At 43.1% G+C, this 22983-nt stretch overlaps 1 protein-coding gene and 1 pseudogene across 1 annotated transcript in view; one reads left to right on the top strand and one right to left on the bottom strand.

The window, feature by feature from the left end:
• Nucleotides 1–350: 350 nt before the first annotated feature.
• On the bottom strand, nt 351–8114 carry LOC104980691 (annotated as a pseudogene).
• PRR15 (proline rich 15) overlaps nt 8113–22983 on the top strand; it is a 16038-nt gene continuing 1167 nt past the window's right edge. Inside the window, exons 1-6 of the mRNA XM_010829456.1 lie at nt 8113–8252; nt 19961–20084; nt 20623–20688; nt 21195–21314; nt 21714–22017; nt 22606–22850. Of these exons, the coding sequence (XP_010827758.1) occupies nt 8113–8252; nt 19961–20084; nt 20623–20688; nt 21195–21314; nt 21714–22017; nt 22606–22850 (999 nt within the window). The remainder of the gene's footprint in view (nt 8253–19960; nt 20085–20622; nt 20689–21194; nt 21315–21713; nt 22018–22605; nt 22851–22983) is intronic.

Raw genomic sequence — 22983 nt, 5'->3', positions numbered from 1 at the left:
TGCTCCTCTAAAAAACTGGGGAAAATATTCTGATTGGGTTTTAAGAATGATGACTTAGGCGAGGAAAGGATATAACATGAGGTGGAAAAGAAGACACATGAGAGAAAAGGATTTGTCCCAGGTTAAATCCAAGTCCAAGTAATCATAAGGGGTATTATTATAACAGGGCTCTAATGTGTAATGAGGGTCACTTGACTCCTTTGCTCGAATGTGATTACAACACCTGATCCCCTCTACCTTGCTTTAGTCTGAAGCCTGCTCACTCATGCCTATCATCCCCACCATCTGGCAGCCTGACGTGGCTCCTCTTACCTGGCTTGAAATTCCTGCCCTTGGAATAACTCTAGTACTTAGACCTGAAAGGAGGCAGTGTTGTTTCCAGAACCCACTGTTAAACTGTCCACAGGTGGGTTGTAAGAGGTGGGGCAGGGACAGGGTGGGTAGAGGAAGACCTTTTCCTTTCTCCCATTAACAAAAATGGGCACCTGGTCTCCAAGCTTGAAAGGGAACTGGTGCAGGATTTCGAGAACAGCAGCCTGGAAGGAACGAGAGAAAAGAGATTTGAGGAGTTGAGGAAAGTAACATTGTACACAGGAGTGCTACCTGGGCCGTCCTGCCTGCAACTGAAAACCCAACTCAGGTAGCTTACAAGTTCCCAAGATCTACCAATCCCCAAATCCATAGTCAATCTTTTGATTTAAAAAACGTGATATTCATTAATTTTCAACAAATACTTATCAAGCACTTATTAACAGGCCAGACACTGAATACTGGCAATGAAAAGGTTTACGTCACTTGCTGTGCTTAGTCGCTGTCGTGTCTGACTCTTTGTGACCACGTGAACTGTAGCTCACCAGGCTCCTCTGTCCATGAGGATTCTCCAGGCAAGAATCCTGGAGTAGGTTGCTATGCTCTCCTCCAGGGGATTTCCCCTCCCCGGGCATCGAACGTAGGTCTCCCGCATTACAGGCAGATTCTTTACCACTGAGCCACCTGGGAAGCCCAAGAACACTGGAGTGGGTAGCCTATCCCTTTCCAGGGGAACTTCCGACCCAGGAATCAAACCAGGGTCTCTTGCATTGCAAGCGGATTCTTTACCAGCTGAACTACCCAGGAAGCCTTTATGTCACTTGGAAGAATTAAATAATAGGTTTAGTTTGGCTGGGCAGAGAAAACTGGTCATGTAAAGGATTTTAGACTCTAACATAAGTCTGGTGCTACTGTTTTTTGTTTTTGTTTTTGTTTTTTTAGTTTTGGAGTAGTCTTATATTTACAGAAGAGTTGCAAGGCTACTGCAGAGGGTCCCTGTGCCCTCTTCACCCACTCCTCTAATGTTAACATCTTACATAACCACAGTAAACTAAGAAACCAACATTAGTACATTACTATTAACTGAACTCCAGGCTTTATTCAGGTTTTATGAGTTTTCCACTAATGTCCTTTTTCTGTTCCAGGATGTAATCTAGGTCACCACATTGCATTTAGTGTTAATGGGTTTTAAGAAACAAATGACACAATTGGGCTTACATTTTTAAAAGATCACTTACTTGACTTTGGATCCATCAGAGAATATGTGGGCAGATGAATGTAGAGAGGCTAGACACAGGGAGTCACTCAGATGTTGTCATTTAGAGGATTAAGGTGATATAGCCTGGATGAAGTGGTAGCAAAGCAGAGATAAATAGAACTGAGTTAATTTAGGATCAGAGTTGTAAAAGTTTGGTTATAGATTGGATTAAAGAACCAAGAATGGGGCTCCCTTGGTGGCTCAGAGGTATAGAATCAGTCTGCCAGTGCAGGAGACGGGTTTGATCCCTGATCTGGGAAGATCCCGCGTGCTGCACAGCAACTAAGCCTGTGCTCTAGAGCCCAGGAGCGCAGCTACTGAGCCCACGTGCCCTAGAGCCTGTGCTCTGCAACACGAGGAGCCGGGCAGTGAGAAGCCCACCCACCACAACTAGAGAGTGGCCCCTGTCCTACCACAGAAAAGCCCGCGGAGCAACGACGACCTCGCCCACCCAGAAATAAATAAAAATTATATACATAAAAAATGAAAGGATCAAGGACGACTCCCGCATTGCTTAATTTGACAACTGGATAATATTTCTTGAAATGAACACAAGGAGAGCCGGGGGTTTCTTGAGGAGGGGTGCAAAAAGTAAGGAAGACGGTGAGCTCCAGAGAGATACCTATGAAATTTCCAGGCAGATATTTCATGAGCAATTGCATGCACAGACCCAAGCTGGAGATGGGGACTTGGGCGAGACACCAGAGATAATAATTGGAACTGTGGGATTCAATAAGAGTGCCCAGGGACACAGAACAGAGAAATGCAGGAGAGGCCCGAGTCAAAGTTCTCTAGAGCAGCAGTCCCCAACCTTTTTGGCACCAGGTACTGGTTTCGTGGGAGACAATTTTTCCACCAACATGGGTGGGGGAGGGTGGGATGGTTTCAGAATGAGTCAAGCAGATTACATTTATTGTGTACTCTGTTTCTGTTTTTATATCAGCTCCATCTCAGAACATCAAGTATTAGATCTCAGAGGTTGGGGATCCCTGCTCTAGAGTGCCAGCATTCACCCGAGGGGATGAGGAGGAGGAGAGTGCAAATGAAGTTCATTTTGATGTAATAAAATAAGAAGGTCTCACGAGTATGGTTCAGAAAGACGCTTTGTCTTCAGGTTCATTTCGCAAGGTCCTAGTGCATTTTGTTGTTCCACTTCGATGTATTTTGCCTCCACAAGCACCATGTTAGACCTCGTGCTTGGAGGGGTTTACCTCATTATGTATGTGTGTGCTAAGTCGCTTCAGTTATGCCTGATTCTTTTCGACCCTATAGACTGTAACCCGCCAGGCTCCTCTATCCATGGGATTCTGCAGGCAAGAACACTGGAGTGGGTTGCTGTGCCCTCCTCCAGGGGATCTTCCTGACCTAGGGATGAAACCCACATCCCCTGCATTGGCAGATGGATTCTTTACCACTAGTGCCACCTGGGAAGCCCTTACTTCAATAGATGCTTCATAAATGCAGATAAGCTGGGGTCATTTTTTTCCTGAGTTGAAATGATATTATCATACTCTAGGACCTCCTTCCCTGCCTTTTACTGCTGTTTGTACACACTTCTAAACCAGCGGTTATCACAAAGTACTTCAGTTGTGTATCCATCTGTCCCCCATCAAAGTACAAACTCTGTGGGATCAAGAACGGTGAATACCAACTACATGCTGGTCGGGCACACTCCTGGCCATCCTGCAAGTCTCAACTCAATATTTACTCTCTGCTGAGATTTTCCCTGGCTTCCCCAGGCAGAGTACATGGGTGCCAGCCATAAACAGTAATACATGAGAGCACAGAAAGTTCAGAGAACTTAGAACTGGGTTTAACCAGAACATGAAATGTGAGGGGAGAGGAGGGGGAATGAGATGAAACAAGCAGGTCTGTGCCAGGGAATAAGGAACCTTGTGAGTCAAGTACAGTCCAGTGACATGTCGAGGACAGTACAGAGGATGTAAGATTAGAGACTCAGAAGCTGTAACATCAGGAAGATGTTATAGGCAATGACAAACCAAACTTGGCTCCCAGCGGAAGGGATGTGGAGAAGAGTCAGGATAAGAAAGAGATTTAGGATGAGGTCAGGACTTACTGATTTGATGCCAGGATTAAAAAGGAAATAGTCACAAGTGCCATCCCTGTTTCTGGTCTTTATAATTAAGTTAATATTTAGGAAGAAAAGAGAATATGGGAAGGAAAGCAGGATTATTAGCAGGGGGAAATCATGGGTTCAGTTTGCAGAATGCTTTGTAGTACCAATGGTTCACCCATGTAAAAATGTCTAGAAAATGGTTGAACCTATGGTTTTGGAGCTCAAGAGAGAGGGATGAGCTGGTAGATTAAGACCTGATCAGACTGTATCACCAGCTGAAATTAAAAAAGACCAGTAATAGGTCCCCAGGTGGCACTAGCAGTAAAGAACCCATTGCCAATGCAGGAGACATAAGAGATATGAGTGTAATCCCTGGGTTGGGAAGATCCTCTGAAGGAGGAAATGGCAACAAAACCACACCAGTATTCTTGCCTGGAGAATCCCAAGGACAGAGGAGCCGGGCAGGCTACATTCCATGGGGTCATAAGAGTTGGACACAATTGAAGTGACATAGCACATATAATAGGTCCTTGGATAAGAATGAAATCTAAGGAGCAGGCAAAGTTAGACACCTTTGCAAGGAAGGCCAGGCATGGGCAGAAGAAAAGGCAGTCAGGAATGTAAGAAGAAAGCAGAGAAAGAAAGAACGTCAGGTTTGGAGAGGCCATGGGGGTCAGATGCTGCTACAAGATGATAAGGTGATGAATCCCCTTTGGATATGGCAACTAAGGATCCCATAACTTAATGGGAGCTTTTCAGTGAGGATGGTGGTGGTGCAGGGTAAAAAGGTGGTACGACTAAAAAAGTGTTTAAGTTTGTCAGAGAAATTTCATATCCACATCTTCTTAAATGCAAAAAACATAAATGTTATTTAAGGTCCTACTCTGGAGAAAAAACTACCCCCATAATCTTTCAATAACTGATTAAGCAAATTTTCTTTATTCCAGCTTAGATTTTCTTACAGAGATAATTTCCCACATAAATAAGAGTTAAAGTCAGTGTTTTAATATTTTTGAAAACTCAGAAGTTAAAGACATCAAGTATTCCTTTTGCAGTGTTTTTATTTATCCTTGGAGATATGCAATTATCATAATTTACAGGACTTTTTGTAATTAATTGGACTATAAGAAAAACTATGCAGTTTATACCATAAAATTCTGTCCCTAAGGAATTAGGGTCCTCAGTAACAGAGAGATAAGGAAGCTCAAAAGGGTTCATGTTCAGGAACCTCTTATAACTAAAAACAGCAGAGCATAATCTGCTATTTGTGAAAATGAGACTTAATAAAAATATCTTTCAAATGTTCACTATTGCAAAAGAGAATGCCTGTTAAAATGCCATTGTTTATTCTATATAAAACATCCCTTCTACCCCCTCAAAAGATTTTTGCTTTAAGATAGAGAAAAGGACATATCCCTAGGATATGACACTTTGTGAAAATTATCTCAGTACAAAATCCAAAGACATCCATAATTGTCCTTACTCACAATTACCTGCATGTACCAGGTATAATTTTCCAAACCTCACCACTGATGAGCCTATTCCAAAGCAGAATTCAGCAATACAAAAGACACAGGCTAAAACAGTCCTCAGAATTATACTTTAAAATAGGCATATTCACAAGATTAACATACAGAAAACAATTGTATTTCTTACACCAACAATGAACTATTAGGGAGTATAAAGAAAATACCTTTTAAAATTGCACTCCCCAAATAAAACATTTAGGAAATAAACCTGACCAAGGAGGTGAAAGACTTATAGATTGAGAACTATAAAACATTAACAAAGGAAACTGAAGATGATTCAAAGAAATGGAAAGCTATCCCATGCTTTGGGATTGCAAGAATTAATACTGTTAAAATGGCCATATTAACCAAAGCAATCTACAGGCAATGTGATCCCTATCAAATTACCCATGACATTTTTCACATAACTAGAACATTCATATGGAACCATAAAAGACCCAGGATTGCCAAAGCAATCCTTAAGGAAAAGAACAAAGCAGAAGGCATAACCTCCCAGACTTCCAACAATAGTACAAAGCTACTGTAATCAAAACAGTGTGGTATTGGCATTAAAAACAGACATATGGATCAATGGAACAGAACAGAGAGACCAGAAACAAACCCACACACCTACAGTCAATTACTCTTCAACAGAGAGGGCAAGAAGACACAATGGGAAAAAAAAAATCTCTACAGCAAGTGGTGTTGGGAAAGTTGGACAGTCACATGTAAACCAATTAAGTTAGAACACATCCTCTCATCATATACAAAAATAAACTCAAAATAGCTTAAAGACTTAAACATAAAACATGACACCATAAAATTCCTAGAAGAGAACATAGGCAAAACATTCTCTGACATAAATTGTACCAATGATATAAACTGACTGACCTTAGGAAGGCTAGGTCAGTCTCCTAAGGCAATAGAAATAAAAACAGAAACAAATGGAACCTAATCAAACTTACAAGCTTCTACACAGCACAGGAAACCATAAACAAAATGAAAACACAACCTACAGAATGGGGGAAAATATTTGCAAATGATGCAACCAGCAAGGGCTTAATTTCCAAAATATACAAACAGCTCAAACAACTCAACAACAACAACAAAAACAACCCAATCAAAAGGGCAGAAGCCCTAAATAAGACATTTCCCCAAAAAAGAAATATAGGTGGGCAATAGACACATGTAATGATGGTCAACATCGCTAATTATTAGAAAAATGCAAATCAAAATTATAATAAGGTACCTTCTCGCCAGTCAGAATGGACATCCAAAGTCTACAAATAACAAATGCTGGAGAGGGTATGGAGAAAAAGGAACCCTCCTACATTGTTGGTAGCAATGTAAATTTGTACAAGCATTATGGAAAACAATATGGAGGTTCCTTAAAAAACTAAATATAGAACTACCATATGATCCAGTAATCCCACTTCTGGGCATGTACTGAGAGAAAACCATAATTCAAGAAGATATAAGCATCCCAGTGTTCACTGCAGCACTGTTCGCAACAGCCAAAACATGGAAGCAGCTTAAATGTCCATTGACAGAGAAGGGGATAAAGAAGATGTGCTACATGTACACAATGGAATACTACTCAGCCATAAAAAGAAGGAAATAGCACCATTTGTAGCAACATGAATGAACCTAGAGTTATCATACTACATGAAGTTAGAAAGAGAAAGACAAAAACCATATGTGATATCACTTGTATGTGGAATCGAAAATATGACCTAAATGAACCTATCTATGAAACCAAAACCGAAGCACAGACATAGAGAACAGGCTGGCCGTTGCCAAGGTGGAGGGGGTTGGGAGAGCAATGGACCGGGAGGCTGGGTATAACGGATGTAAACTTCTATGTATCAAATCAATAAACAACAAGGTCCTATATAACACAGAGAACTATCTTCACTATCCCATGATAAACCATAATGAAAAGAACATTAAAAAAGAATACATATGTACACACAAGTATATACATGTATATATATATATGTGTATGTAACTGAATTGCTTTGCTGTGCAGCAGACATTAACACATTACAAATCAACTATATTTCAGTTAAAAAAACAAGAATGGAAAAGAAAAGAGTGGCCACCATTGCACACAGAACCCAGGATTTTTTTCGCCTTTTTTACCCACCAGGAGCTTAAATACTGGTGACGTGGGAGCTGATATTACTAATACATATACAATATTATTAATAGCCCTCACTACTTGGGGAGGAAAATTCAAATTTCTCTGTAAAAAAAAAACTTTCTCAAGTTCAACGAAAGGGAACACGGCAACACAGTAGCAAACATAGTGGATAAACATGCATCACCACAGAGGTGAGGAAAATCAGGCCACTGAATAACCTCACCTGTTTTCCCTTGTTCTTCATGAAGGATTCTTTCTGCTCTCTGATACAGGTAAGCAAAGTCCAAGGCACAAACTAATGAAAAAATACATGTTATACCCCCAGTCATAAGTGTGACTTCAAGTGTTGTGTAACCAACAGAACCCAACAAAGCTTCAACCTTAGAATACGGCCATCCCATGAGGCTTATGGTTACTGTACTTCCATTTCTAGCCATGCTAAGTTGGAGCCCAAACACCGAGTTTAATTCTTTGCCTTTAAACCAATTCACAGCATACGTATTCTGAGCAAGTGCTAAGGACTCCTCACCAGTCCCAAACGCAAACTTTCCAAACTCCATCAGCCAAAAAGCATTAAATAGTCCGCCCAGAGCAAAATAACCTGCTCAATGCAAATAAAGCGACTAAAAATAATGGCTCCCTATCATATTCCAAATACTCAGTGGATCAAAAAGTCACGAAAGAAACACAAAGCTACGTTGGGTCAGTAATACCAGGCATACAGTAGCATGAACTTTGTGGTGCTCACCCGCATATTCCATTTAACCTGAGTCTGAAGGGCAGCAGGATCATCACAGCCAAAAATGCTGCTGAAAACATGCATCAGAAACAGCACCGAGAGCCAGGGCGCCAGGCCAATGGGGACGCCGAGGGCCGGCAGCACCCGGGGGGGAGCAGGGGTAGTGGGGCCGCCTGGCAGTGGCGCCCTCATTTCCTCCTCTTCCTCCTGCTCCCTAGGTTGGTGGGAGATGTACAACTGACCTGCAACTCCAGGAGGAAGCCACCGTGCTCTCATGACCACGGTCGCTCATGTGAGGACGCCTCACTACGTGTTCAACAAGCCCTCCAGGTGATTCTAGTGTCTGCATTAGAGCAGAACTGGTTTAGCGCAATCAGGGTTTCACCTGAACTGAGAATCAGTCCATTCTCTCCAAGGTGTTTGGATACCTGAAGAAACTTGGGAATTAGTAACAAAGAAGGGAAAATAGCTTTGTCGCATTGGGAAGGTTGTTCAGACTTTCAGAGGCTGAATAAGACCCTGCACAGCCATAGTCTAAGGTCCCCTTAGGCTTCTCTCCTCCATAACCACAGAACCAACTTAATCCCTAAAATGACACTGTCTGGCCTGTAAGCTCCATGAAAGCAGGAATCTGGTCTAGGCCGAGCATACAGTAGGCACTCGAACATTTTCTAAATTAATACCATAATCCTTCTACAAATACTCAAATGCCCAGTAATATTTCAGTTTCGTGGAGGAGGGGATGATTGCAGGAGCAGAAGAATCTGAAAATGCACACTAACTCTTGTCCACCATTTAGAGTTCTATCCAATGTCTGAACCCTTAAGTTATTGAAGCTTTCTGGGAACTAGTTATCCATTTCTCAGCTAATCTTCACTGTATTCTTTCTCCTTCTATCCAGAAGGAATGATTAAGTCTCAAAATAATTCAGTTTGGAGAGTCTGAAGATCTAAGTCTCTAGTTCAATTGCCTTTTGTATTTTTGTGTGTTCAATCCTCAGTCCTCTCCAACCCTTTGTGACCCCGTAGACTATAGCCTGCCAGGCTCCTCTATCCATGAAGATTCTCCAGGCAAGAATACTGGAGTAGATTGCCATGCCCTCCTTGAGGGGACCTCCCCAACCCAGGGATCGAACCTGTGTCTTTCACACCTCCTGAATTGGCAGGTGAATTCTTTACCACTGAGCCACCTGGGAAGCCCCCAGTTGCCTGTTACACAAGTCAATTACAGGTTACAACCCCCTTGTTTCAATCCTAGCCCTTAACACTTTCTGATAGTGTAATTGAGGGGAAGTTACTCTACTTCTTAAACCTCAGTTTCCTTGTCATTATCATGAACTTGTGTTGTTACTGATTCCATGGAGTAACTGTGAGGCTTAAGATAATCTGCATACAGCCCTCAGTATAGTACTGGGGGCACAGAGTAGGACAAATGTTTGTCTAAAAACTCAACAGCTGGAGGAGACTTTTATGAGAAGGCTTACACCATTAGTATCCTTCACAGCTGTGAGACATCATCACTCACTGTTGCCTAGAAAATTAGAGAGTTACAGAAATTTTAGCAATTTACTGCCCAATGAGTTTTTAAAACCAAGCCACACCTGCCTGTGCTGTGATATGGTGGAAAGGTTTCATGGGAGCCCTACAATAGCACTGCATTTATTTTTTTTCATTAATTTATTTTAATTGGAGGCTAGTTACTTTACAGTTTTGTAGTGGTTTTTGCCATACATTGGCATGAATCAGCCATGGGTGTACATGTGTTCCCCATTCTGAACCCCCCTCTCACCTCCCGCCCCATCCCATCCCTCAGGGTCATCCCAGTGCACCAGCCCTGAGCACCCTGTCTTGTGCATCAAACCTGGACTGGCGATCTATTTCACATATGATAATATACATGTTTCAATGCTATTCTCTCAAATCATCCCACCTTTGCCTTCTCCCACAGAGTCCAAAAGTCTGTTCTTTACATCTATTTCTCTTTTGCTGTCTCACAAATAGGGTCATCATTACCATCTTTCTAAATTCCATATATACACGTTAATATACTGTATTGGTGTTTTTCTTTCTGACTTACTTCACTCTGTATAATAGGCTCCAGTTTCATCCACCTCATTAGAACTGATTCAAATGCATTCTTTTTAATGGCTGAGTAACATTCCATTGTGTATATGTACCACAGCTTTCTTATCCATTCGTCTGCCGATGGACATCTAGGTTTCTTCCACGTCCTGGCTATTGTAAACCGTGCTGTGATGAACATTGGGGTACACGTGTCTCTTTCAATTCTGGTTTCCTCGGTATGTATGCCCAGCAGTGAGATTGCTGGGTCATATGGCAGTTCTATTTCCAGTTTTTTAAGGAATCTCCACACTGTTCCCCATAGTGGCTGTACTAGTTTGCATTCCCACCAACAGTGTAAGAGGGTTCCCTTTTTGTCCACACCCTCTCCAGCATTTATTGTTTGTAGACTTTTGGATCGCAGCCATTCTGACTGGCGTGAGATGGTACCTCATTGTGGTTTTGATTTGCATTTCTCTGATAATGAGTGATGTTGAGCATCTTTTCATGGACCACTGGATTTAGAGCCACAAGACCCGGCTCAGTCGCAGATCAAGGCTTCCAACATTTCTGAGCCTCAGTTTTCTCCCCTTTGAAACTTAAAAATTAGTGTCTGTTTGTCTCTCTGACCCAGCAACCTCATGGGTTATCCCTGAGGCCGGATGGCATGGGAACAGGTGTGGAGGTGCTCTGACACAGCGTCACGCCTAGAGGCCCAGCCTCAGCGCTTGTGCTCCCCACAGGTGCTCTCCCTGGAGCCCCACCAGCCGCACTGAGACTTCGGGTCTCTGCTTGCTTGGTTTCTCATTTGCAGGCACAGTTGACCACTCCCTTCTTCTCAAACCCCCTCTCTCTGGGCTGCTGTGACACCACCTCACCCCCAACAGCCCAGAGACAGGTCAGTCCCTACAGAAGCAGGAGGAGGTGTCCAGGAGGGATGTTTTTAGGAAAAACAAAATGGAACATATATATGTATTGATATGACAGCACTTGTAGAAAAGTATACCAAGAAACCATTGGAAGGTGCAGAAAATATTAAAAATAGGACCCAAAACAAGCAGATTGAAAGGACTGAGGTGGAGGGAGAGTGGACAAGGAGAGGTCATTATTAACTTTAGAAAAAGACAAAAAGTTGGAAAGCAAATGTAATGATCTGTGTATTATAATGCTTAGCCTGAACAATATCTACAAAGGCACAATAATATCAAAATGGAATAGTCAATTAAACAAAAGCTGTAATATGACCCTACTGGGATCTGTGAGAAGAGAAGCAGAAGGCATGATGCTCTAAGAGAACAAAATCCTCAAATATCATAATAGGAAATTAATAGAGGTCAAATATGGATTAAGCAAAAGAGAGAATAATACAAATATTATTTGGAAATACAGAGATGTGCATGTGCCACGAATAAAAAGCCAAAATTGTTGAAAGTGGTTGGGGAAGAGAACTAAGAGAAGAAATAAGGTAAGAAGTCCATGTGGGGACTTCCCCAGTGGTCCAGTTGTTAAGACTTTGTTTTCTAAGGCATGGGGTGCAGGTCTGATCCCTGGTCAAGGAACTAAGATCCCACATGCCTCACAGCCAAAAAAAAACATAAAACAGAAGCAATATTGTAACGAATTCAATAAAGACTTTGAAAAATGGTCCACATCAAAAAGAAAAGAAAAAGAAACCCCTGTTAGTTACTATAATCACTTTAATAACATTAGACTTTTGAACTTGGTGTGCAATATATTCAGTTCAGTTCAGTTCAGTCACTCAGTCGTGTCTGACTCTTTGCGACCCCATGTACCACAGCACACCAGGCCTCCCTGTCCATGACCAACTCCTGGAGTCCACCCAAACCCATGTCCATCGAGTCAGTGATGCCATCCAACCATCTCATCCTCCGTCGTCCCCTTCTCCTCCTGCCCTCAATCTTTCCCAGCACCAGGGTCTTTTCCAATGAGTCAGCTCTTCACATCAGGTGGCCAAAGTATTGGAGTTTCAGCCTCAACATCAGTCCTTCCAAAGAACACCCAGGACTGATCTTCTTTAGGATGGACTGGTTGGATTTCCTTGCAGTCCAAGGGACTCTCAAGAGTCTTCTCCAATATTACTTTAATAAAATAAAAACTAATTTCTGGAAACGATAGTGCTATGTCTGCATAGCAGAGCCATGATGCTCCTGTTGTTTCCCTCCTCTGGGTCTGATTCAGTGGTGTGGGTTGTATACTAAGATTCCAGGAGCTAATGGGGCAGCACACATTAAACATATTCCTTGGCTTGTGCCTCAGTCACAGTTCAGTAGGGGCCTTACTGCTAAGGATTCTGCCTTGTGATTTGCTAATCCTTTTCTGGTAACATTGCTTTCAAGCTTAACGGAGCACACTTCCTCCTTTCACAACAGGTAACGCACTTGCAGTGCTGAAAGGATGAACAGCATTCTTGAATCACATACAGAAAATTCTGCTTGGTTTGATTTAATCATTAGGTATCTTTCTGAAAAAAAAGTTTCAGAGCAAATTGTTGCCTATTAAATACTCTCCAGGAAGTTTTAACATGATATTCTTCGGGGGAGTGGGGTGGAAACAACGGGCCCCAACCAACAATAATGACAGTGAATTTTAAGACTCTCTACTCATTATTTTCCAAAAGCACTTGGAAGTGATTGACTTCTAGAGTCTGTTCACAGTGCTTTCCTACACAGCCAATGAAAGAAGTTAGTCAAGGAGAAACTAACATTTCCTGAGTGCCTATTACATGTGCTGGGGACTTAATAAATGTATTGTCTCAGGCAAAGGAGAAGATGGGATGAATTGAGAGAGTACCATTGACATATATAACTACCATGTGTAAAAAAGATCACTAGTGGGAAGCTGCAATACAACCCAGGGAGCCCTGTGACATTCTGTGACGACCTAGAGCAGTGGGATGGGGCAGGGAAGCTCACGAGGGAAGAGATATGTACATGCTTATGGCTGACTCGTGTTGCTGTACGGCAGAAACCAACACAACTTTGTAAAGCAATCATCCTCCAATTAAGAATCAATTTAAAAAAATTTTTAATACATTGTCTTCTTCAATCTTGGCAACCATCCAGAGAAGTAGGTACTATTATTCCCACTTTACATTTAAGGAAACCAGAGCCTAAAGATATTAAGTAATCCCCCCGAAGCCACACAGCTCGTAATTCAAACCAACCATCAAGTCTTTACACAAGAAATGTATATAATTACAATTCCCAGTGTTAGTTTGAGCTTTGAGTGCTCTGTGACTCCATAGGGCTTTAATATGCAAGCAACCACATATGATTTAGCATTGTTCTAAGTGGGAAACTTAGAAGATGATGACCTAATTCGAATGTTTTCAGTATGACTACCTCTTTTGATATAATAGCCTTGATACCAACAAACACTTATTGATGGAATGATTAACTAAATGGCAATATGAGATTCAAATAGAAATATAAGAAGAACACTGTATTAAGGAAAGAGTAATTGAAACTGAGTCAAAATAATTGTACCTCTTATGCTCTTGTGACCTTGAGCAAACTGCTTCAACTTTCTAAGATAAAACTGTAGAACTTATAATCTCTCTCTCAGGGTTGCTCTGCCATTAAAAAAAAAAAAAAGTGGGAAGAACAGTAACCACTTTTGGATAAACACATAGCAAAGTGAAAGCCCAGAGTAAGCATTTAAAATCTGAAGCAGTTTCCCCCACTATGTAACTTAAATTACATCAAATAGGTGAACCTGAATGTTCTGAAGAGCGAACAGTGTGAGATTTAGCTGTGTTGGCACTGAGCAGAAAGCTGAGTCCCAAAACTTTGATGCACCTTTTCTAATAGCCTGTGATAGAAAAGCAGCGATTTCTTATGGACTTCTGACTCAGACAGTAAAGAATTTGCTTACAGTGTAGGAGACCTGGGTTTGATCCCTGGGTCAGGAAGCTCCCCTGGAGACAGGAATGGCTACCGACTCCAGTATTCTTGCCTGGAGAATCCTATGGACAGAAGAACCTGGTGGGCTGCAGTCTAGGGGATCACAAAGAATCAGACACGACTGAGCAACTACTACTTTCACTTTCAAGTTTGACACTGGCTTTGAAGCAGGTGAGGAAACCAAAAGATTCCCTCCCTGCATCATGTTACCCTCCCATCAGATATCCACCTCATGCCTGTACACGTGTGACCTAATGAGCTGACACCTAAACAAAGCACAAAAGAGAAAATAAAATCTAAATAAAATAAAATGTAGCATAACCAAATCGACTCTTTGAAAAGGTAAACGAACAACCGGAGTTAGCAAATCACATTTTACAGGATCTAGTTTACCCTGGCCCTGACCTGGATCCAGGTGACCAGCCAGAGAACATTCACACGACTTTTATTTACATCCCTGATTTTCTGATAAACACTAAAGTGGCATTATCTTTGTTTCCTGAGAGAGTCAGGATGTGCTGTGGAACCGTGTTCTGAAATGTCATGTCCTCTAAATCATTCATTTATTCCCCAAGTACAATATTTAATAAAATATCAGCTGCCATCCTCCAGTATTACACTGTTCTGCCCAATCCTCACCTCACCCCCTAACCTCATCTCCTTCAATGTGTACTGCAACATGATAGTACTCTTCCAATTTTACGGGAAACACAAAAATGTATCAGGTAATTTGGCATACCTACTGTTTTCACTCCTCAGAATTAAAGAAAATCAGGCTTTTCCCTTTTTTATATAACTTTTTAAAATTAATTAATTTGGTTTCATCGGGTCTTAGTGGCGGCAGACACAGGCTTTGGTGCATCAGGCAGGACATTTCACTGTGGCACAGACTCTAGCTGTGGCATACTGGCTCACTTGCTTAGGATCTTAGTTCCCTAACCAGGGAGAGAACCCATGTCCCTGCATTGCAAGATGGATTCTTCACTACTGGACCACCAGGGAAGTCCTCAAATCAGGCTATTCTTAATAATAACCAATTAAAACTTTATTTCACTGCCACTTTTAAAACACTTCTTTTTACAAGTCAGTCATATTATAACCAAGAAAGCATTCCTATTTATGCATTGGATGGTCACACATTTAACAATATTAAAAATTATTATTGTCAGGCAGATGCCAAGTCCTAAAGACTCAGAGTAACCTGTTCTAGTACTCCCCAGGTGGCGCTAGTAGCAAAGAACCCACCTGCTAATATGGGAGATGTAAGAGACATGAGTCCGATCCTTGGGTTGGAAAGATCCCCTGGAGGAGGACACAGCAATCCACTCCAGTAATCCCTGCCTGGAGAATCCCTTGGACAAGGGAGCCCAATGGGCTACAGTCCATGGGGTCACAAGGACACAAATGAAGCAACTTAGCACACACGCATGCCAAGTGCTCATGGAGAGGCATAGCACAGTGCTAAGTCAGTCTCTGGACACTGAAGCCAGTTTTCCTGGGGTCAGATGCTGACTCTAGTACTTACTGGCTGCATGACCTTGGGCAAGTAACTTAAGTTCTTAGTCTCTCAGTTACCTCATCTATAATAATAATAGTGCCTGTTTCATAAGGGCTTTTAGGAAGATTAAATAACTTAGTATTTATAAAGCAATTAGAACTATACCTAGCACCTAGAAAGTGTTCTGTAAATGATCACTAAATACACTGGAACTCATTTTCTAGTGAGGGAGTCAGACAATAAATAAATATGAAAATTACAGTCGAGTCATGGGGACAAACACCAAGCAAACAATTTACGATAAAATGAAAACACACCCAGTCCTGTGAGTGGCATGCCAGGTTATTTGGCTTAATTCTCCTGTTGGAAACAATTGGGCACCAAACCAATGGTTTTGGTTTCCTCCTGAAGGAAAAGGGACAGAATTTTAAGTGAGTGTAGGGCTCATCCAAAAAAGAGCAATTAATAGAACATCCTTCCCTTGATAAGCATTGGCCCGCAAAGGGTTTGGGCAATCCAGAAGTAAACTATGCTCATCCCCCCACCAACAGATCTTTATGGAAAGTTAAGCTAATTTGGAGCAGAAAAGATCTGGGGAGGGTAGGGAGGCTTGTCCCAGATGTGACTATAGGCTAACAGTCTCTTTTTCTGGTTATCCCAAAACATGACTTATACTAAGCCATGAACTTTAGTATACAGTGGCCCCTAAGATTTTGAAAAGAATTTCTAGAAAAAGTGACTTTTGATTAGGTCTTAAATTTTCCTACAAATAATTTTTTAAGGAAAATGAGGAGCATACAATAATATCCAAGAATACTAAGGGACCAGATTCAGAAAAGAGGAGGCTTGGAGAGTTGGGAAGAGTCAGCTGGTGATGGCTGAATTTCAGAGAGAGGGTGAATTGTACAAACTAGCCTTACTTAGGTCAAGTGTGAAACTGACATGATTAGTAATATTTGGGGACTATAATTTTTATACTTCTAGATATGCATTCATGTTAACCTGACGGCACAGGATGAGATGCTATGAACAGTGGATTCCACCATCAGGCATGGGTGCAATGTCCTCTCTTTAAAAGTTTACACACTAAATCCAACAAGACTGATGTGAATACACAGAAACAAGAAAAGAAATATTAAATTACCAGTACATGGATAACTATAAAGGAAAAGGCCATGGGAGCAGCGAATCCAATTTTCAAAGAATGGAAGAGTCCATAAAAGAAAGGGATGATGGAAGAGGGAAGGCAGGGTAAGGAAGGGAAGGGAAGAGAGAAGGTGAATGGAGAAAACGTGAAAATAGGGGGCAAAAAGAGTAAAAGGACTAACACCCAAACATCAACCATGGTCATTCCTGGGTGAAGAGAATATAAATGATCTGTATTTTCTTCATTTTGATTAGCTGTGTGTCTTATATTTTCTCATCGCATGTTTTCCTTGCCCTAGTTGCCACCATAAATGCTTTAAAGACAGCAATTTCTCAGCCTCTGATGCAATGCCAGATTTACTAAAATTGCAAATGCCAGGTTTAAATTCTAAAGTTTCTCTTTTAATTTCTAGTAAGCAAACCTTGCTCTCTAGAAATTCATTTTCTGTTGTCTTTTAGTGTAATCATTTATTGCACTTAAAGGTCACCTGAGAAATAAACAATATAATTTTTTTAAAAAAAAGAAACTGTCTTTTCTCAAACCATCAACATATTTCTGAAAAATTAAAAATGACAAGAAAAAAATATTATAAAGAAATATAAGTACTGCCCAATCTAAGCATATTTCAATTGAAAGTCACGACTACTCACTGGGTAGATAAATCAACTTTTAAATGTATCTACACTGTATTCATGACTTACCAATGTAGAGGTTTAGGACCCGCCACCCATGTTCTCCTTATGGAAACAAACAGCAGGATTCCTAGATCAATACTTACATAATAAAACCATATTTGTTTAACATTAACTCTTTTCTTTTTTTTTTTTTTTTGCATGGGATTTTGATTACGAAAATTTTTATAAATTTAAACAATTCTAGATTCAAAAATGGAGGAAAATAAGTTTTAATGGTTTTGATTTAAAACTCTGTCTTTAAAGTCAAACTACCATGATATCTCAGATAGTCTGATTCACCTCATCTTTTGGATTTACCCAGATTTGTACACATACCTTTATCTTCTCATTTCCTTAAGTCCAAGCCTTTTCAATGAAAGTGCCTTCTTTTGCAGATGCATCCCCCACCTCTAAAAACCTCCCCATTACTTAAACATTTCACTAAATCATTCTTCCAGGAAGAACTGTTCAGATTGATCGGGAAAAAATGTGACAACACTACCTGTTTGCCTTTTGAAAAATATCTTTTTTTTCTATAATCTACTAGATTATATCAAGGAGGAATGTTTTGGGCTGCAAGTAACAGAAAACTGTGGTTGTAAAGCTGTGGTTAAATCATAGGAATCCATATTATCGCACTGAATTAGTAGTCAGGAGATGGATCATTCCAGCGCTCGTCAGGGGCTCACCCGTATCACAGAAAATACCTGTTCTATTTGTCCCACTCCCATGTAATCCCTTAGTGTGCTGGGCTTTATTCCCATGTCTGTTGCCTCACTGTTGCATGACGGCAGCTGCACTCTCTCACACTGTGCTGCAACATAAGAATCAAGGATACTCCAAAAGATGTTTTTCTGTCAGAAGGCTCTGTCCTCTGTTCAGGAAGGAGCATTTCCAGAAGTCTTCCTTATAGCCCCTGAAGTCAGACTGGATCATGTGTGTGCTCCTAGTTACAAGGAAGTCTGTAAAAGTATCTCTTCTTTAAGCCTCTAATTAAACTCAGGCTCCTTTTTTGTATGAACTGAATGAAAGAATGTCCTGTTGATTTTACCTCCTAAATCTCTTTGGCATAAATTTCATTTTCCTCAGTGGTAAAAGAATCTGCCTGCCAGTGCAGGAGACACAGGAGATAGGAGTTCGTTCCCTGGGTTGGGATGATACCCTGGAGGAGGAAATGGCAACCCACTCCAGTATTCTTACCTGGAGAATTCAATGGACAGAGGAGCCTGGTGGGCTACAGTCCATGGGGTTGTAAAGAGTGGGACATGACTAAATAGAGTGATTGAGCATGCACACAGTCTCCTCACTATCCACACTTCCAGCACTCTCCCACCAGCCATCAAAATATCCCACCTGAAGTACTCCAACAGTTCCTACCTGGTTTTCCCATAGCCCCGTCTTGTCCCCTCTTCCATCTACTCTGTACAGCTTCAGTGATATTTTAAATGCAGATCTTACCATGTTACTTTCCCTTTGATGAATTACGTTCAAAAATCCTACAAGTGACAAGGTCCTGAATGGTCTGCTCACACCCACCTTTCTAGCTTTGTCTCTTGCAGTGTTTCGCTCACTTTGCACTCAGGTCACACTGGCCTCTTCACTCCTTAAAAATCCTAAGCTCCTTCACAGCTCACGGTTTTTGTGTGTGCTCCTCCCTCTGCCTGGAGTGATCACCCATTCTCCATCTCCCTAGTCCCTTCTACCTCATTTCTTCTTAGTTCTCAGGTCTCCATTTTAATGTTTTTACTGCACTCAAGGGTTATGTGCAAGGTGTTATCACACCAATGAAACATAGAAATATTCCAAAACTTGTTAAACACAAATGGGAGTGATGTGAGAAGAGACTGAAAGTTTTAAATTTCAGCAGCTGGATGTTGATCTATTAAGAAAATGCTGGCCCTCTGTTCAGTCGTGCTAGATGAGGAGCCATTTGGCAGGACTCATTTTCTTTTCCTAAATGTTTTGTTTTGGTTTTTTTTCCCCTTCACCCATTTGATCAACAAACAACGTAGCAACCCAGGTCTACCACTTTCCAGCAGCTAGTGTTCCTCAGACTGGGCCTTCCTCCTTGGTGCAGTGTCTTCTCTGTAACAGAATGGGACTATGACAACTTGTCCTGTCCTCCTCTCACAGTTGGTGGCTTATCTTTGTTCCATTCTGGTGATGTGATTGTAAGTTTTCTCTCTAAAATTAATTCCAATAAATATATGAAAATGCATCACTTTCAAATACATGCTGCTGTGGTTATCATTTTAAAAATCCAAGAACGCTAAACTAAGAAGTTAAAAATATAAAGTATTTGTATTTTTACCATATTTCATAAATTGAAACCATCTATAAGAATTTCTATTAATTCCAAATTTTAAGTTCTGGAATACCTAGGTATCGTGTCTTCCACTACTTTCACCCCTTCGGCAAGTCCTCAGAACCAACATGCTGGGATGTCGGTTGCTCCAGTCCTTCAGAGAAGTTACACCCTGAGCTTAGGGAGCAGCAAAACAGTTCTTTGAAAAAGAAATGCATCCTGGAAGATGAAGCCGGTTGCACCTCTGCCTTTATTAGTGAAAATTCCCTATGTCAAAGCCTTTCTGTCCAGGTAACAAAAACCACCCATTTGTTCCTAGGAACAAAAGCCTCCTGAAACTTGACCGGCAACGGGCAGGTTCACTTACTTCAATTCCAGCTCTGGGCTGGATTTTGACTCCCCGAGTGCAGTGGCGGTCCACAGACTTCCAGACCCGAGAAAAGGTAATTCCCATGCTCACTAAGTCGTGCTAAGAGCCCGACACTGAGGGCCAAGCTCTGGTATAAGGTGCCGATAAAACCCCCGGGAGCCGGAGTCAGATCTCCGGGGTACAAATACAGCTCTACCCGGTACCAGCCTTGTAACCTTGGGCAACCGTTTACCTTTCACAGCTAAGTTCTCCTCTCCTGTCAACTGAGGATAATCATAGTTCTTACCTCCTAGGGTTGCTGGGAGGAGGAGTAAATGAGTTAATCCACAGAAAGAGCTTGGAACAGCGCCTGGCTAGCACATAACGAACTTTTTAATGTTACAGCCTTTCAACCCAGGGCGCCTGCAGCTCTGCAATATTTTGCTTGGTTATGGAACGGCTCCTGAGAATTACAGAACTTGAGATTCCAGGAGCTGAGTGGCCACAGCCGGGGAACCGGAGAGTAAAGGAAAAAAGAAATTGGGGAAGGGGCAGAGGGAGAACTGCGACGACTTTTGTCCACAGGCGCCCACCTGCAGCCTTGATCGGCCGGCCTCCGTTTCTTCTTCCAGGAGTCCGGCTCCGGAGCGGCGCACACGGAGCCTTTCTCCAATCAGACATCCCAAGGCTGGCGCCACGTATGCGACCTGGTCCAATCTCGTCCCTGGAGGGCGGGAACGCGAACTTTCTACCTGCACCTGTGGCTGCAGTGGCCGCCTCCTGAGTTTCTTTTTTTTTTTTTCCTTCCCGCTGCCCCGGAGTTCTGGTTTCCAGAATCACTTGGCGAATAACCAGCAGGTGGGCAGATGTCTTCTCCCCCGCTGGACCGACGCGGTAGGTCGGTTCAGTGCATCATAGTGAGCAGTTAAGGTTCCATCTTCCGGCTGCTCCCGGGCGGTGCTACCAGGGAAAAGGGACGCGTCCGAGAATGAAAGACTACTAGGCGGGAGAGCTTGCCTGACCATTCACCTGGGGCAGTGAGCCTGGCACCCACTCACCGCGGGGCCCTCCAGCCGGATCCAACCACACTTGGAGCTCCGGGCTACTGTCGCCGCTGCGCCAGGAAATCGGAGGCGCCAGGGGAGACCAGCCGCAGCAATCGGCTTAGCTGGACTGCAGCGATTTCGGCTGGCACACCTTTCAGAAAGAAGCCCGACCTCTCCAAGACCGCACAGAGGAAAGCCGCGCCCCGACTTCCAGATTAACCCAAGCGCACGCGCTCCCGACTTTGCCCGGAAAGAAGGTGCGGAGCCACGGGGTCCAGGTGAGCAGGTGAGCGATAGGGTGATTCTCCGTCCTCCAAGACAGAGCTTATTACGGGGTGTCACCCTGGGGAGCTCCCCCAGCTCCCGAGGAGAAGTTGTTAGAAGCAGGCGCTCTGCGTAATTTGCAATCTCTTCCTTGAGCAATACACATAGCCTTTCTGTGCATACAAAGTTGATTGTGGAGAAGACAGCGTAGGATAGAAGACAGAAAGCAGCATCAGAACAGCCACTACTATCACCATCACCACCATCAGTGAACAACTTGGGGGTGCTTTTCCGATCTATAAAGTGGAGGGAGAATGGATGTTTGCAAACCCATTGCAAACTGTGCCAGAGGGTGTGGGTGCCTTCAGCAGGGAAAGAACTTTTGGCTATTTTTTTCTTCTATTGTTTTCAAGTCGCTGCCCGAGTGTGCCCTCGGGGAGTCTTGGGGAGGAGCCGGTGCCAAGGTCTCCCAGCTCAGCCGAGGCCTCGGCGGCCTCTGGCGTAGGCGTTCGGGTTCTCTCTCTCCCAGCGGTTTGGGGAGGAGAGTTTCTAACCACAAACACCGCCGAAGTTTCGCTCTCCAGCGCCGGCGAATCCCAGGAGCGTCGCGCGCGTGGGATGGGAAGGAGCCCAGTGGAAACCTGGAAATGAGCCGCGGCGCCAGCGAATCCTACTCATTCGTGGAGTTAGTTCGGTGTAGACCCAACACAGAAAGTGGTCAGAGAAGTCTCTCTTCTGATATTCGCACCTTAAGTGCTAGTAACACTTTTTGCCTTTTCGTTTCGCTGAGTGCTGTTGTAAAAGCTGGGAGGAGGGCAGATTGGAGTTCCGTTGTGCGCCCTCTCCTTTGGAGGAGGGAATTGCGCAAGGAAAAGAACAGAAGCCTTTAATTTAAACTAAAAATCCCGAGTTGAGTTGCCTAGTACACACAGACTCGGTGCATATTTTAATACAGAACTAAGGAAAGAGGTACTTGGGCTCATCTCAACTGCCGACCGGGGGTGGCTTCAAAGAGACGCAAGATTGGTCTTTGGAGAATAAAAGGAAGAGTAGGGCGGCGGTTTTCAAGGGAAGTCTAGACATGCTTCTCTGAAAGTCACAAGGCAGACGTTTTGTCAAAAGCAGAATTTAAAAGAAACAAAACACCACAAGCTTGTCTCTCACTCTTGCTGGTCTGTAAATCCCCAGCCCCCGCCCCCGAAAAATGACATCGAAAAAGGATCCCGGGACGAAAGTCTAGGGAGCAAAAACCTTTGAGGGAAATTTCGGAACTGTCTGCGGTCTACTGTTCGTGCCCACGTACAGCGGGGACGCGCTTGCGTCCGGGCGCCCTCCTCCCACGTGTCATTTTGGACCGGGTGGGTCAACTTTGGGCGTCGTTTACAATGGGGCAGACTGACAGGACGGGCCCTTTTCCCTCTGCGGCCTTGTTAATCCAGAAGCCCTGGCACCCACCCCTGGGTGGCCCTCGAGCGCGGACCACTGCCCTATCCTGGAAGCCGGGGAGCGCCAAGACTGTCTCCAGACCAGAAGGCGGCGCCCGGGAGGCGGTTCGTCCGCCTGCGCTCTGGGGGGCGCGGCGAGGCGCTCTGAAAGCCCGTGGCTGAGGACCATCGGACCCCAGCCGATCCTGTGCCTGCTGGAGCACTGGAGAGGAAGTGGGATGGGGGCACACGGGACTTC

Source organism: Bison bison, unplaced genomic scaffold (assembly GCF_000754665.1).
Source record: "Bison bison bison isolate TAMUID 2011002044 unplaced genomic scaffold, Bison_UMD1.0 scf7180017858770, whole genome shotgun sequence".
NCBI lineage: Eukaryota > Metazoa > Chordata > Mammalia > Artiodactyla > Bovidae > Bison > Bison bison.
Note: the sequence above shows the minus strand (reverse complement) of the source record. Positions and strands in the feature narration are given on the sequence as shown.